General features: G+C 36.4%; 1 protein-coding gene across 6 annotated transcripts in view; it reads left to right on the forward strand.

Moving 5' to 3' along the window:
- The window catches only part of ABCC9 (ATP binding cassette subfamily C member 9), a 115067-nt gene extending 97744 nt beyond the window's left edge, over positions 1-17323 (forward strand). For 4 of the 6 annotated variants that reach the window (XM_036019261.1, XM_036019260.1, XM_036019262.1 and 1 more), the window contains 7 exons: positions 453-583; positions 1335-1413; positions 3125-3233; positions 4724-4827; positions 9766-9899; positions 11013-11075; positions 15266-17323. In XM_036019261.1, the coding sequence (XP_035875154.1) occupies positions 453-583; positions 1335-1413; positions 3125-3233; positions 4724-4827; positions 9766-9899; positions 11013-11075; positions 15266-15403 (758 nt within the window). In that variant the 3' untranslated portion in view covers positions 15404-17323. Of the gene's footprint in view, positions 1-452; positions 584-1334; positions 1414-3124; positions 3234-4723; positions 4828-9765; positions 9900-11012; positions 11076-11761; positions 11933-15265 lie in introns of all 6 variants that reach the window. The other 2 variants (XM_028532451.2, XM_036019264.1) reach the window with 1 other exon arrangement.
- Positions 17324-17791: the final 468 nt, after the last annotated feature.

Below are 17791 nucleotides of genomic sequence, written 5' to 3' on the forward strand. Positions count from 1 at the left end.
CTAACTTACTTGTGTGCTGCCCCCAGGACACAGTGAGCACCTGGAAGCATGTCTTTCATCTCCATATCTCCAACACCTTGGAGAGGTACAACACCCCTCACATTTTAGGCATTCAAATGTTTGATGAGCAACCGACTGAACAAATGAATCAATTCACAGATGAACTGTCTTCAGTAGAATTGAGTGATGGATGATGAAGAGACAGGAGGCTGTTGAATGCTTCGAAAATAAACAAATAAAACACTATTTTAAAAGTTCTTAATCCAGAAGTCTTTCCTCTTATGTAATTTAATTTAAAAACCACAGAATTTAGTTCAATATTAGTTTAAAATTAAGGAAAATATTGTGTTCATCTGTATAAATGTGTATAATGCTCTCTCTGTGTCTCTCCCTCACCTTCACCCTCTCCCTCACCCTGTTTCTGTTGTCCCTTCCACTTCTTTCTGCCGCAGATCCTTCTCAAGTTCCAGAACACTGGCCACAGGAAGGGGAGATCAAGATTCATGATCTGTGTGTGAGATATGAAAATAATCTGAAACCTGTTCTTAAGCACGTTAAGGCTTACATCAAACCTGGGCAAAAGGTGCGGAATTCACTGACATTTGATTTATTTCATACAAACTCTTTGATGGACACTCTATTACCTCCTGAGGTCTTCAGACATTACAGCCAAGTATATTCTCACTTGGCTTACATAATATTCTGTATACTTTACAGGTGAAATTATCTGCATAAAAGAAAATAGGAGGGATAGGATCAGAATAAAATATATCTTTTCTGTTATATTGCCATTCATTAGTCTCCTATGAATGGCAATTCAAATGAAAGGAAATTCAAAAATAGGTGTGTTCTTAAAAATTTCTGTCAGTGGTTCTAGCCATACCAGACATCCTCTTGAAAACTTTTGCATTTGCACTAGCTCTAGTCCCAAATGATTTGTTTTAGTTATTTTAAAAAGAGCAAGCATACAGGGACAAAAAGGACTTGTTCTACTTTTTGTTATAAGATCACTTCTAGGAAAAAGTAAATATTCATCAGGCTAACATATGACTAATGGAAAAGTTAAACCACAAAGAAAAACAACACAATCACATAAAAATTTTAAAAAGAGTTGGAATGGAATTACTGATGATTTGGTGAGGACTCCATGCTTTCATCTTAATAATGACCATTGATAGCAGAGACCTATAAAGAGAATGGTGATGTTAATGTAAGTATTTATATAGAATTGTGGTTTCACTGTGGTGTCTTGTCCAAGTCAGACATACTTTTTTCCCATCTTTCATCGTTTGTCTGAGTCTGTCATCCTCTCTGAGTGACAGTTGCTTTTTCAGGTGGGCATATGCGGTCGCACCGGCAGTGGGAAGTCGTCATTATCTCTGGCTTTCTTCAGAATGGTTGACATATTTGATGGTGAGTTAATAACCAAATTTTTCCATTAGTCGTGTGATCCTTTCCCTTAGAAAATGCAACATCAATGTACCTAATTCTATATAAATAAAAACCCAAATATTTACAAGGACTTTGTATCCTATAGCACATGTATTGAGTCATGTATCCCAGGAAAACACTCCTGAAGTAAAGAAAAAAATATAGAATTGTGGAAATAAAACTATTAGCCCAAAACTTAGTTCTAGGCATAGTTGGTAAAGAATTCCAGCAAACTGACAAAGTGAAAACAAGCCCACCCGTTTTGAATAACAGTAGAGGGAGATAGCATTTTAAGAGGAAGGAAGCAAGGGAAAGACTGTCTTGTTTCCTGAAGGCTAAAAGTATATCTCTTCTCATCAAAGGAAAAAATACAAGGAGAGAAGTAATCTGCACCTTTAATTTTGGTGCATGACTCTCACTGTCTTCTTATTAACATTATTTAATGAGCTTGAACATTTTGTGAGGGAGAACCTTTACTATAAAGTGCTAAGCACATGTTGACAATATACAAAAACATTTATTCACAAAATTATTTATAATATGATACATGGAAATAATTTAATCTTTACTTTGTAAAAAATATGTCACATGTTTAGTCTATCAAGTGGCCTATAGATAGACCAGAACATAAGCCATCTTGAATAAAAGAGGATCCAGCAACATGCCTGACCATCAGCTCAGGGGAGTGCTTGCTATTATCACCTGTAATGATTACAGTGATGATGATAGTAGTTCACATTTTTATTGTACTTGACAGTTTATATTATTTCATGCAATCTATACAACAGTTCAATGAAATAAAGAGGTCAGTTTATGAACACAAAGTTGAACTGTGGTAATTGCTGTCTGTTTGGGGTTTAGGATCAGGAACAGGTTGGGTTTCTGCCGCTGAGCTAGCAGTTTGCTCCTTCTGTGGCTAGTAATAATACAACAGATACTTTACAGGTTTTCAGGAGGGATTTGCAGTGTAAGTCAGTTACACGATCCATAGACAGCTGATAGACACTCTTCTTAAAGAACTGTGGTTGTGACTGAACATATTAGATTATGAAACACATTTCAGGCACCGAATGGTCTCTCAATGACTTGTTCTCTTTTTAATATCATTAGACTATTAGGATTTTACTAGATAATATATTATTTCTGAAAGAAAGTTTAATTAACCCCCTTTCCTGCTCTTGAATGTAAAGTCACCTGGAAAAGGGACTCTAGGTGTCATGCTTCACCTGGTGCAGTCTGCACACGGGGCCATATTTGTTTTTGCATGAAGGGATATGACAGTAAATCTATCAAGTCTGAGGAAAAGACGTGACAATTGTACAAGTCTCTGTAAGTCTACGTATATCATGGAGAAATTCATTAAAACGTGGTAACTATGTCATAGAATTTTTTTCTTACTTGTAATACACTGAACTGTTCAGTCAATACAGGAGTGAAAAAGACATGCAAAAATCCCTGTCTTTAAGGAGCTTTGTTTTTACACTTCAGTTGGGGGAGAAACACACACACACACAAAGATCAATAAATGGATAAGGAATGTGCTACGAAGGAAAATAAAGCAGAGAACTGGGATAAAGGTAGTTTAGGAATTTCAACCCTGAACTAGGAACATACTCTCAATTTGTATAGCAAATAAGCATTACCTTGCTTGTGATTTTATTACATGCCTGCCATTTTTGTTTCTCTTTAACAGGAAAGATTGTCATTGATGGGATTGACATTTCAAAACTGCCACTGCACACACTACGTTCTAGACTTTCAATCATCCTGCAAGATCCAATACTATTTAGTGGTTCTATTAGGTAGGTGATGTATTTGACAGAAAACCGTGTACCTCAGGATTTACCATTTGGCTCATAGGACAGTTTTGCTTAGAATTACTTTTCAGGTAGGTGTGAAATAATATTATCAAGATGTCAAGATAAAATCTCTATCCAACAATTTGAATTGGGGAACCGTCAAGTTGCTAAATTAGTCTATAGAAGCCCATCTTTTTTGTCTCCAGTTCTTTTTCCATTTGATTTTACCAAAATCACCTTTACTCTGCACTTGGGGGCTGTGGTTCTTGGCAGACCTTTCTTAGGTGTTCCACCCTCCAGATAGCCTGCATCTCTCGTGTGTATTTGGCTGGACCTTAGCAGACATTCAGTTTGGTTAGTACCTTGATTTCCAGCCCCTGCACCCTTCACTACTTTTCTTTCAGACAACATTGCTTTTAAGAAGCAGCTTCAGCCTTCATTATTCCTAGTTTTTGGTTTCCCAAGGGAAATAAAGATGGACATATTTGCTATCTGCTAGGCACTGTAAATACATTGTCTCATTAAATCCTCATAATATTGTTCTAGCATATAGAGGATAAGGCAAAAGTAGGTTTACAGTTGTGAGTACATGAAACAGAGTTTGTTCTTATATTATTATTTATTAATTATCATATTATGTTCCATATGAACAACTGTAAACCTATTTTTGCCCCATCCTGTGTATTATCACCATTTTAAAGATGAATATTTTGAACCTCAGAGAAGCTATAACTTGCCCAAGTTCATATGCTCAATAAATATATGTAGAACTGTGAACCCAAATAAACTTTGACTCTGCGAGTCTGCCATGGCATCTTCCACGAGATTATGACTCGCATTTCATCTCTCCTTTGTCCTCTCTTGCTCCCCCTCTCCATTTATTTAATTGCAAAGAAGTAATTTGCCACTTCCTTTTACTAATTGCTCCTTGTCTTTAAGAGAAAATATATGTAAGATTGCTGAACATTCAGGTGTAACATTACTTTAATTAAAAGTTCTAAATTTTGCAATTTATTTAGCAATATCATAGTCCATTTATATCTCTGAATATATTTACTCTGAATAAATATACCAGTACTATTTTGGTTGGTAAAATGCAATGAGTTGGTAAAGCTGATAGCTTCCATTGTTCCCAGAGATATTTATGTATTTATACCCATCATTTCTGTAGGAATATTTGCTAGACTCAGGTTATAAAAAGCAATATAAAAGTGGGAGAATCCAAATAATGAATTTTATTATATCTTTTCATGCATATAAACTTTCTAATTATATTATCAAAAATCTTTTTTGTAATATTAAGGTCATTCATTCATTCATCAAACATAAGTTGAATGCCTACTCTACCCTAAGCACTGTTGTATGTTCTGGGGTTAGAGCAGCAACCAAAACAAATAGAACTTATGTTCTGAGGAAAGAAAAGCAGTACATAAGCATATGCAAAATTTTATTTTTATTTATTGACTAATTAACTGATTTTTTTCCTCTTACAGATTTAATTTAGATCCAGAATGCAAATGCACAGATGACAGACTCTGGGAAGCTCTAGAAATTGCTCAGCTGAAGAATATGGTCAAATCCCTACCAGGAGGTCTAGGTAAATTTCTAAATTATACATTTATTTTTAAAATATGCAGTTAATACTAAATATATACATCTATATACAATTTATGCTAGAATCACATAATTCTAGTGTTAAATCCCATTACATTTAAAATAATTTTTAAAGGTCATTAGGACAATTCAAAATCTAATGATTTTGCATGTTGTAGAAGAGGATGAACTTTATAATATTCTCTTCCATGTGAACAATCCAAAGTATTCCAGTTAATACAGGTATGCCTTTTCACCATTGGTGGGCACAGATCACTTCAATCAGAATATTTTCTTGTGGTCATTCTGTTCATATGATCTTCCTAATCACTTGCCCTCAGCAAATGGATAAGAGGACTGAAGAGACTGTTAGGTTCAAAGAGTACTTGGTGCCATTTAGGAGCAGGTATTTTCTCCACATTGGCTGCCATTTCTTTGCTGCCAAAAGGTCATATTCATTTTATTTTGAGGTCTGTCCAGAAAAGGTCCAGCCATTGTTAACATAATGAGAATGGTTTGCATGACATGAATATAATCTGGCAGCAGAGGAGAGTGGACTAGATTGGGCATGAGTGAATAATGATGACTTCACTGTATTAGTCAGTGGGGGCAGTAGTTGCTGCTGAGTGAGCATGTGCACTGTATGGCCATCACATTCAAAATGAATGAGCAAGTAGAGTGATGACTTTGCATCAAATTTTGCATTAAGCTTGAACATTCTTCCAAGATACTATTCAGATGATTCAGAAGTCCACAGCTCTGAACAACTGGTGACTAGCAGCTTCATCACGACAATTTGCCTGCTCATGCATCACATCTCATGCAGAGTTTTTTGGTGAAACATCAAATCACCCAGGTGACTCAGCCCCACTACAGGCCAGATTTGGCACCCTGCAAATTCTGGCTTTTCTCAAAACTGAAATCATCTTTGAAAGGGAAGAGATTTCAGACCATTGATAAGGTTCAGAAAACTACAACAGGGTAGCTGATGGCAACGGGGAGAACTGTGTGAGATTCTAAGGTGCCTACTTTGAGGGGGACTGAGGTGTCATGTCCTATGTACAATGTTTCTTGTTATCTTGTGTCTCCTTTAATAAATGTCTCTATTTTTCTTATTACATGGCTGGATACCTTCTACACAGACCTCCTATAATATAATTTTTTTGAAGACATTATTTTTTTAAAGATTTTATTTATTTTTAGACAAAGGAGAAGGGAGGGCGAAAGACAGGGAGTGCAACATCAGTGTGTGGTTGCCTCTCGCATGCCCCATAATGGGGACCTGGCCTGCAGCCCAGGTATGTGCCCTGACTGAGAATTGAACTCATAACCCTGTTGGTCACAGGCCAGCACTCAGTCCAGTGAGCCACACCAGCCAGGGCTGAAGACATTATTTTCTACCACCTTAACTGCAGCATCAGTATTGTTCACATGATAAAGGAATGAAACCTACTCAAACAATTTCTGATATAAATTTGGCTGCAGAGGTAGTGCAATTTCTGGCAAATAACTGATGACAGAACAAAAAAAACAATGTGGATAATGAAAGAATAACATGACTAATGAAACAACAGAGAGTTCACAATATAGTATTTAATTCATAAAAATGAACATTTATAGTTTTGGACTTGTGCATTCTTAAAATCTGAACTCATTTAAGAAAGCAATCAGAAGGACAATAGTTAGTTGATATTCTAATTTTAATACAATATAGTTGTCAAATTGATTGTGTAGTTTTGGCATGAAGTTTTAAAAAATCAATGTATAAAGTTGTCCCAGAGGCTGCTTATACTATCCTTACTTTTTTGGATTCTTTTTTTCTTGTTCTGATTGGTTGTTTTTTCCTTCCTCGTGTTCCAAATAATTGATTTGATTCTTGGTTTCATCCACTCTACTGTTGTTGCCCTGTAAACTGTTCTTTATTTCAATTAGTGTATTCTTTGTTTCTGACTGGATGTTTTCTATGCTGCTGAGTTCCTTACTGATGTTCCTTGAGCATCCTTGTAACCAGTGTTTTGACCTCTGCATCTGATAGCTTGCTTATCTCCATATCATTTAGCTGTTTTTCTGGAGTTTTGATCTGTTCTTTCATTTGGGCCATGTTTCTTTGTCTCCTCATTTTGGCAACCTCCCTATTTTTTGTTTCTATGTAGTAGATAGAACTGCTTTGACTCTGTATCTTGGTAGTGTAGGCTAATATAGTGGGTGTCCTGTAGGGTCTGGTGGCACAGCCTCCCCTATCACCCAAGCTGGATACTTAAGTTGTGCCCGTCATGTGGATGAGTACACCCTCCTTTTGTAGTTGAGCCTTGGTTGCTGTTGGCAGATCAATGGGTGGGATTTACCCTCTCCAGTCACCTGCAAGGATTGGCTATGACCATTAACCACTAATCTCTGCCCTCCCTGGAGGATCAGCTGTGCAGGGGCAGGGTGGTAGTGCTCTGATGTGGTTTGTAGCTGTCCACTGGGTGTGCAGGCTCTGGGGTTTCCCTGGTGGTGCAGGCCTAGGTCAGCCCCCAGCTTCAAAAGGTCCAACATTCACATCATAGGGGTACCAGAAAGAGAAGATAAAGAGCAAGAAACTGGACATCTATTTGAAAAAATAATGAAAGAAAACTTCTCTAATTAGGTGAAGGAAGTAGACACGCAAGTCCAGAAAGCACAGGGAGTCCCAAATGAAATGGATGCAAAGAGGCCCACTCTAAAACACATCATAATTAAAATACCAAAGGTTAAATATAAAGAGAGAATCTTAAAAGCAGCAAGAGAAAAGAAGTTATTTACCTATAAGGGAGTTCTCATAAGACTGTCAGCTGATTTCTCAAAATAAACTTTGCAGGCTAGAAGAGATTTGCAAGAAGTATTCAAAGTCATGAAAAGCAGGAGCCTACAGTGAAGATTGCCCTACCCAGCAAAGCTATCATTTAGAATGGAAGGGCAGATAAAGAGCTTTGCAGACAAGAAAAACCTAAAGGAATGCATCATCACCAAACCATTATTTTATGAAATGTTAGACTTATTTAAGAAAAAGAAGATCAAAACTATGAACACTAAAATAGCAAAAATACTCATCTATCAATAATTGAATCTAAAAAACAAACTAAGCAAACAAGAAGAACAGAGACAGAATCATGGATATGGAGAGCCATTTTATGATTGCCTGATGGGAGGGGGGTTTGGGGAATGGGCGAAGAGGTGAAGACATTAAAAGTACAAATAGGTAGTTACAGAATAGCCATAGAGGTGTAAACTACAGCATAGGAAACAGAGTAGCCAAAGAACTTACATACATGACTCAGGGACAAGAACAAGGTTTGGGGATTGCCTGAGGGAGTAGAGGGTGCTGTGTGGAGGGGGTAAAGGGGAGAAAGTTGGGACGACTGTAATACCATAATCAATAAAATATAATTTAAAATGAAGATAAACTAAAACACAAGCCAATATTCATCCCTTGCACAGACGCTGATACAAGAGACCTAACATGACCTTGATCTCATGTTATCCCCCCAAAAAGAAATATAAAATAAAGTAAAATAGAATAAAATAAAATAAACCTACTAAATAAAACCATACTTATTTTTTAGTTTATTTGGGAAGGAGGACCTAGTCAAAAACAATACCTTTTATGACTTTATGTCTCAAGGAGAAGGCATCTCGCAAACAAAAACTGAGACACCATGTCTTTAAGGATATTTTCATTGACTTAGACAGGGCCAGATTGTGGTAGCAATTCCATGGGTCTGGATGAACTTTCTCATAATAATTTTTGATGTCTCTTCTGAAGATGTCTAGCAAGTCTACTTGAAAAATTGGTAATGCTTATAGACCCATCTTGCTTGGTATTTAGAGACTACCCCCTTTGCCATTAATAGTCAGAAAAACAAGCAATTGTATCTTTATTGTAGTCCTCCTCACTAACATGAAAGCTGTATACACCTGGTTTGAATCATGGATACAGTGTTTGTGGGTTATGGCACAGTGTAAGCAATGGGATTGTGTCAGTATTTACCCTTATTAATTGAATGTTGTTTATGCACATTGACTTGATAAAGAATATATCAATTGCTTGATAAAGAAATGATTCAGGCCTAGTCTCGTGAAAAACATTCATCATCTCTAGTGTCCTCCTTATTTATTACATCAATTGAAATTTGGAGAATAAATGCATAGCCCCCAAGCTTGACAAATTATAAGAATTTGATGCAATGAGAATATACCAAAAGAAATTGCCCCTAACCCTAAACCCGTCTCACACACATATGCAACTTTACTAAAAAGTGTTTGAATTCTAATAAAAGAGATACTTTTGAAACAGAATTTATTTTAAATTCACAATAGTACATTTTATGAAATGTGGATGGTAAAAATAATGAACATATAACACCCATTTATCTAGTTAATAGTGTTTTATTCAGCTACTATGTTAGGTACTGTGGTAAGTGCTGAGGATACACTGATGAACCAAAACAAGCACAGTCCTATCCACTTGGAGGTTAGAGTTTAATGGGATGCTATAACGGAAAAAGAATGGGTGTAGAGTTGAGAATATTCTTGTCAAGGTGTACTACAATTAAGCTATGTAATCTTGGACAAGCCACTTCATTTCTCTGGACCTTAATTGTATTAAATAATCTCTTTAGATACTTATATTACATAGTTAAATAACTTCCAAGGTCTTCCACTCTTCAAAATGTTTAACAGTATTTTATATCTTACTATATGGATGTGACTTACCATCCATTGTCAAAAATAGGATGGCCCTTGAATATATTAATTTTCTGATGTAAAATTCCTCTAAACTCTTTGTATATGAAATCCTTGCACCAGTACAAAGTAATATCCAGCTTCTTTTTATAAGACAGAACCTGTTTCACTACCTTACCCCAAGGACTATGATAGTAACATTTCTTCAATGAAATCCTTGCTTCTTCCTCTGATTTAGATGCAGTTGTCACTGAAGGTGGGGAGAACTTTAGTGTCGGACAGAGGCAGCTGTTTTGCCTTGCTAGGGCCTTTGTCCGCAAGAGCAGCATTCTCATCATGGATGAAGCCACTGCGTCCATTGACATGGCCACGGTGAGTGCACTATCTAAGCTTTCTAAGCGGATGACTTGGAGAAATAAATGCACATGGAAACTACATCTTTTTTCTCCTGATTGGGTTCTGAATGCTCTCAATCTTAATTTGAGGTTCATTTCATTCATCCATTTAATCAACTGATGATAGCACATGGAAAATTGCAATAAAGGAGACAGACACTAGTTTTAGGATGTTCCTGTAGCCAATAAACACAAAATAAATTTGCCATTACTTTTTCTTAAATTCTCAAAACTGTAAAATCCCAGGGCTCAGTGCATGAGAGTACTGTATTCAAGTATTATCATGGAAGTTCTAAAATAAAATATGCAAAACTCTATTAATAGAATTGATTGAGGATCAAAGCCAATCATTAGTTTCTAGAATAATTTGCAGAAAAGTGATTAGAATTGATAATGGCTACAATTAATAATGGTTGCCTCAATGTATTTAACTAACAGACCAGAAACTTTGACTTTAGAAAGAAATTATTTTAAAATGTCAATTACGTACAAAAAAGATCTGTCTAGAAGGCTATGATTAAGTAGAGAAAAGTCACATTAAACCACAAACTGAATGATCTAGCAATCAATGTTTTTATAAAAGTTAACTTATTAAAAGTTTGGCATCAGAAAGGATAAAAATAAAAAACATCCACAACCTCATCTTATTTTCTTGCTATACACATTAGATTGGGCAAAACTACTCCAAATAGTGAAACAGTTTCAAGATTAAGAGCCAATTATGTAATTTGACATCATTTCTTCCTACTAAGTAAGGCTAATCAATTAAAGTAACTATACAAAGTTATAGTATATCTTCTCAAAGTTAAGATAATTTAAAGCTATAAAATAGTTTCTAATCAAGCCATTTCATTAAATAAGCATAACAACATCAAAATTAGTATTGATTACTAAGGTTTTGCAATATTGGGGGTTATTTTAAGGGTAATACTGCCTCAACAGAGTTGAGAGAGAGACAGAATGTCTCTCAGAGAGTTCTCAGACGGGTTTGGGCAGGTGGAAGCGTTGTTCTTGGGGACCAAATACCATAGTGAGAGGAAGTAGTCCAGAGAAAATTCAGACTTAATTTGTTTTTTTTTTTTTTTGGCAGGAAAATATTTTGCAGAAAGTGGTAATGACAGCTTTTGCAGACCGCACCGTTGTTACAATAGCTGTAAGTATGGGAGATGGGGTTGACTTCTTCCTCTCTGGTTTTCATTCCAAGATACAATAATCTTTATTTTTGAACAATTATAATACATTGAATTATGTCTTTTTTGCTAATGTTTCTGTATCTGTGCAAACAAAGAAAAAAAAATACCTGCTCTGCCCTGAAAGCCTTTACATTGATTTTTCCAGACTCACTGCTCTGCCCACCTCCCTGAAGTCACAGTGACAGACAGGACACCCTAATTGTCAGGTTCTGGCAGGTCATGGCCTGTGCTTTTCCTCAGATACATATGGTAGATTAGATAGGTCGCTTTTCAACAGTCTGATGGTCTAGAGAGTAGTTTCAGAAGCAAAATTCTTAAATTTGACTGCCAATTCTGCCACTGTTTATACTTCCTTTCTATGTCTCTTTCCACTTAACTGTTTTCTTAAAAAAAAGAAGAAGAAGAAGAAGACAGGCAATGCTTTCTCTGAGCACCAAATTGAAGAATTGCTTAAATCTCTGTAATCCGTGTTATAACTTCCTTCCAATAGGCCATGGTTTTCTCTTTCTCTTTGCAGATGAGTGGATTCTTGCTCCTATTTAGGCCTCATATTTAATAAAAACTATTTTGTGAATGAATCACCTGGATGTTTTCTCTTTTGCTGATTCTCTTTCTCCTTTCCACTTTTCTTTTCTTTTCTCTCCAGCATCGTGTCTCTTCTATTTTGGACGCAGGCCTTGTTTTAGTCTTTTCTGAGGGTATCTTAGTGGAGTGTGGCACGGTTCCAAACTTGCTCGCCCACAAGAATGGCCTCTTTTCCACTTTGGTGATGACCAACAAGTAGACCATCACAAGCTCCTGCCAAGTACCCCATTCGGTAGCTATTTTAGCAGCATCCCCTCAGTAAGACAAGGCTAATGCAGCCAATCCAAGGGGAAGGATTGGCAAGGGAACAAACTACTCACTGGCCAGGTGCTTCAGTTATGTTCAGTTCAAAGGAGGCACGTGTATGTATAAGTATTAAAATGTAAACATGCAAGAGGGAGTGTTTAGGAAAACCCAAGACCCAGATTTACCTCTCTGTCTTATTTCTTGGGGATGATCTCTAAGGGTCCTGAATAATACGATGCATGTTCTGTACTTGCCCTGAAGAATGCGCTAATTTAAATAATTACTTAAGTTTAGCAGTTGAGTGATGGAGCTAGGTATGGAGTGTTTGCTCAGGCTGCCATTTGTGTGAATGATGCATGGGAGAAAATGAACCCTTGGAAGCCAGGCTTTTTTAAGGTGGCCACCTCCTGTAAATGAGGCCTGAGGAGAGAGAAACTCACTTTCTCTCACTTTCCCAGTGAATTCGGTGGATCCTTTTGCCCTGGAGAACAGGTCCCCTGGTCAGTTCATTCACACTAAAGTGTGAACAACTTAGTGAGTAAGAGAATTGGCTAACCTGAAAAATGGTTCTATAATATTTGCAAGAAATTTTTTCACTGGAGGGGTAGGGAGAAAGAACTTCCTGTTTCCTCTAAATGAAAAGGTAGGTAAAGGTGGGGGACACAGACCCTAACCCTACTGAAAAGACTAGTTTTCTCTATGCTGCATGACGCATGGCCTTGTTGGATGGTCCCTTTTAGTCTAAACCAGGAAGATTACTTGTACATCATTTGACTTTTCACCAAAAAGTTATATTCTTACCTTGTTTCTGTCCTGCTACATTCATGAAACACTTTTTTATGTGCTTTATATCATTCACCTATTTTATGTCTCAAGACCACTAGTGTGGTGGTAGCCACCAGGATGCGCAGAGTTCTCCCCGCTGCACACACAGGAAGCTGTGGGAAAAGCACATTACTGTGGGGCCAGCTCCTCCCACGAGACTCACAGGAGACAGGGACTCCTTGTAGAATGACCCTCAGCTCTATTAGAAGTAACTCTTATTTCCTTCCCTGTTAAAAGTCGTTCTGTTAATTTTGTTACCTGCTAATGAAAATTATGGAATAGCTTAAGAAAATTTTCTCTGGCTTCTAAAAAGAAGCCCTCGTCACCAAAATAGTACAGGGCATTATTTATAAAAGTGATTTGTTCTTCACTCTTAATTAGATGAACTTCTGTGGAGCATTTTGAAAATTTCATCAACGCTATTGCAATTGGCACCACACTTTGTCAAGCAAAAAATAATTTGGATTAATGGATTAAAACTAGCTATATTTATTTCCATTGGCCAAGTTTTTCGATGTTTTCATTTTTTAAAATAAACATTATTTTATAATATCAAGGCAATGTTTATAAGATTCTATTTGTGGATTTAAGCCACATTCTTTTCTTAATATCTGTGATATGGTTACTGAAGAACTAAGTGTTTGGAGGGAAAATGCACAGCATATATTAAATAGTACATTCAGTTTAAGTGTATTTTATTGTTAATGTGTGGGCATGCATATGGCTCTGGTCTTTTCTCAAAGATAGGTAAACATTGTCTTCCAACTGGTGACATTCCCTAAATATTTATCATTAGCCCCTAATACTTAGTGAATGATAGGTTTGTCTGTGAATGTTGAAAATAGTGATGCATGTTCTAAGCTGTCTTCTTTATCACACTCCATATAAGTGTTTCTTTTCTTCTCTAGTTCTGAGTCCCAACTATGACCACTTGCTTCTCTGAAAGCATGAACAGTGACACGCCCACCCCCCATCTAGGTGGCCCAGAGTGGAAGATAAGCCTTTGCCCCTGGAGACGGCTTTAAGTTGCTGTCTTCTTTGGGTTAGGAGAAGGTACTTCGGAAGCCTGTGCATCAGCTAAACAGATGGTATTTCCAGGTTGAGCACTCCCATCAGCATGCTGATGTTTTGACCTGTGTGGTCCAGGTCCAAAATGATAGTACCTAGACACACACGGCTATTGAGCCCCTGGAGTGTGGGTAGTCCAAATTGGGAAGTGTTGCAGGTGCGAAATAGCCACTGGATTTGAAAGACATAGTACTAACAGAAGAATGTAAAAGACTTCATTAATAATTTTTATATTGGTTACATGTTGAAATAACATTTTAAATATATTAGGTATATTATTAAAGTGAATTTTATCTGTTTATTTGTGCTTTTAAAATGTGGCTCCTAAGAAATTTAGAAGTACGTGTGCCTCACACTTGTAGCCCACATTGTGTCTCTATGGTACAGCACTTACCTTTGCAGGAACAGTGAAAAGGCCCGCTGCACAGGTTTTTCCCCTTATAAACCCTAAAGATAAAAAATAACAGGTGCGGCTCTGTATTATTTGCTTGTATGTGTCAGACAAGGTGCTGCTGACATTTTTGTAGATGGATTGTCTCATTTGATCCTCACCACCACTCACCAAGGCAGATACTGTTATTCCCATCATTTTATAGACAGGAAACTTGAGACCTACAAAAATCAAGTGTGTTGCTGGAGACTGTGCAACTAACAGGTGGCGAAACCAGAATATGAGCCTACTCTCATTTCAGAGCCCGTGCTCTTAACCACAGCGCTAACGGTGGCAGGTGAACAGCCCTCTAAATTGCCAGTTGCTCCACGTGAAACAGTTTGGTGGCAGGTTTGGACGCATCTCACACTTTAAAACTAAGCCTGGTTGGTGTTGATGCTGGTTCTGCTGCTGTCTATGGGATCTCCTGATTTTGCTCTAACTCTATAAACCCCAAGGGTCTCCCCTATAAAGTGAAGAAAGATAACACCTACATTGAGGAATGTTCTGATGATTAACAAGTATGTGTGTGGAACACTTAATGTGTGGTGTATGCTCAGTAAGGGATAGCTTTTGTTATAATCCATCCTAACATTGCATGCCAAAGTGGACTTCCCCATATTGTCTTCCCAGGATTGACCACCTTCCAGGGTTTTTGAAATTGTGGGTTAGCCCACAGAATTAGTTGACTCCACACAAGAGATAATTTTGGTCTAGACTAAGCTGTAATCCATGGTTATATGATGACTCTTCCTATTTAATTATTTGACAAAATGTTTATTAGCCAACTTGCACTTCCATGAAAATGATGAAACTACTATATTAGCTGCAATCAATTTAATACAGCCCATACAGGACCCAGCAATAGTGGCCAGTATTTTAAAAATTTACCCCAATGTAAATAAATGTCTCTGAATAATTGGTGAAATATGCATATCCATTGCTTTGACTTGTGCCCCAAAATCTGTAACAAATATGTTTTCTTTTCACCCACAGCATCGGGTTCACACTATTCTGACGGCAGACCTAGTTATTGTGATGAAGCGAGGAAATATTTTAGAGTATGACACTCCAGAAAGCCTCTTGGCTCAGGAAGATGGAGTATTTGCTTCTTTTGTTCGTGCAGACATGTGAAGGGAAGTCTTAAAATGACACACGTATTAAAAATTATTCAGTCATAACCTACTCATTGGATCATCGGCCTGACCTTTGCAAAGTGCTATCTTAAACTTTTATGCATTGTTACAAAGCTTACTTGCTATGTTGTAGAACTTTGTAATTAGTAATAATGTCACTTTACCACTGAATATTGTATTTCCTGTGTTGACTTTTCTCCTTTTGAATTTGTGTTTTGTTTTCCAAGATATTACTGGCTAATATATTCATTACTGATGTTTTTCTAAAGATTAAACCATTTTAGCTTTAAGGTTGTATCAAAACATGTAAGCTTCTTTAAATGTTAAATCAACAGATATGTTTTCTATAATTTTAAGTCTAATAAATATCTCTCAGGCATAGAAATTAAAATGAGTATTCAGTGTTATTTTACTCTTTTTGTAAGAATATGTTTTCCTTTTTGTTGATGTCTCTTGATGTTACTGGAAAAGAATAAAAGGACAAATTTTCTAATCAGTTAGGAAATGAAACCTTCAAGTTCATTATCTACAGTGTGAGAATATTTTCTATATTCATTAATGTTAGTAATACTGTTGTTTCCTTTAGCAATCTCTTATTTTTTTTTATCTAAGTTGTTTCCTGTTACCAAGAAGTTACCACATTTATAATAGCTCTTTAAACCCAAAGCCTTAACTAGGAAGATCTTGAAAAGATTTGAATATTTAAAAAATTATACTCAAGTTTCCATTTTTCTGTGTCTACTAAAAAAAGAGTTACTGAGATATCAGGCATCATGTGCCTTTTCCAGACTGAATTTCAGAGTAATTAGGTCCAGTCCTTCAGTGGCAGGCCAGCTGAAGCCCTGTATGGTTTATTCACAATTAGATGTGGTTTTGATCCTGAGTCCTTCAATTTCACATAACTGAAGATTTGGGAGCATGGGCCTTACTTGCACAGCAGATACATATATAAATATCTAAAAGAATGCATTGTGTTTAGACATTTATGCCCAGTTGTATCACACGTGCTCCTGTTCTAATGTAACATGCATGCAAAAAGTGTAGCAAAAATGTTTTCTCATTGTAATGTGTATATTAAGACTGCATCAGAAATTGATGGGACATTTGTATTATGTTTTCTTAATATAAATTAATATACTAAAAAATACTAAAAGTTACCTTCGCTGTCATGCTAGTGCCCAAACCTTTCTACTACAATTCTGTGCCCACCTAGTATATTACTGATTTTCATATGAGGATCTGCATGTACTGTAAAATTTTGAAGAATTACATAATCAATGGAAAAAGAGAATTTATGCTCCCTTCCTTTAGTTCTTATGTTCAGTTCATTGTATTATGTATCCACTTTTGGAAAATCTGTGATACTTTTCTCTCCAGAGTATATGACTGGGCATTCACCTGAATACAGAGTCCTCATATTTACCTAAAATAAGTTCCACAAGCATGAACAAATGTGTCCTATGTCGCTTACCTTAAAGTGTCACCATTCATTGATATATATGAAACTTCATTTGGAGAAAAGGCCTCTTATTGTTTCCAGAAAGGTAAGCAGAACAAAATCAGCAACTATTAATTTGATCTTGAAAATACTTTATAAAATTTCCACCAATCTTCTTACAGTATTTCTGGCATGCAGTGTTTTGTAAGCCTGAATTTATGTCATGCCTGTTATCAAGTTATAACCCATTCTCACAGAGAAATGGGGATTGAGCCATAGAAATAATCCCTCGTAATATTTGTGAATCATGCTGCCATACAAGCAATGTCAGCAGAAGCATATCTCCTTACACCAAACTGAGAATCATGTCTATCATTCTTTCACCCTACTGGTTGCTGGTTGCCTTATAACTTTGAATCACCTAAATTGAGTAGTTGTTTGTTTACAAAATTAAACTGAATAAAGTCAGGGATGATTTTTTTTAAGATTTTATTTATTTATTTTTAGAGAGGGAATGGAGGGAGATAGAGAGAAAGAGAGAGAAAGGTCAATGTGCAGTTGCTAGGGGTCATGGCCTGCAACCCAGGCATGTACCCTGACTGGGAATCGAACCTGCGACACTTTGGTTCACAGCCCATGCTCAATCCACTGAGCTATGTCAACCAGGTGATTTTTAAAAATTGTTTAATCATTTACTATGTTCTATGTATGATTTATTGAATACTGAAATAACTCATCTTGAATTAACTTATTAATAAATAAGTATGTATCAGTAAAAGAGCCAGCCTTAACCAAATCAAATTTTATTCACAAATTTTACATTTAATTAAATCAATTTTTTATTGTAAATCCTTGATTTTGGTAAAAGCAATCAATGCATAAAGCTTTATATTAAAATAACAAGGTTACTGATATTACTGAAAGAGAAGGGAGTCTCTTAAAGAATTA

This window comes from Phyllostomus discolor, chromosome 2 (assembly GCF_004126475.2).
Source record: "Phyllostomus discolor isolate MPI-MPIP mPhyDis1 chromosome 2, mPhyDis1.pri.v3, whole genome shotgun sequence".
NCBI lineage: Eukaryota > Metazoa > Chordata > Mammalia > Chiroptera > Phyllostomidae > Phyllostomus > Phyllostomus discolor.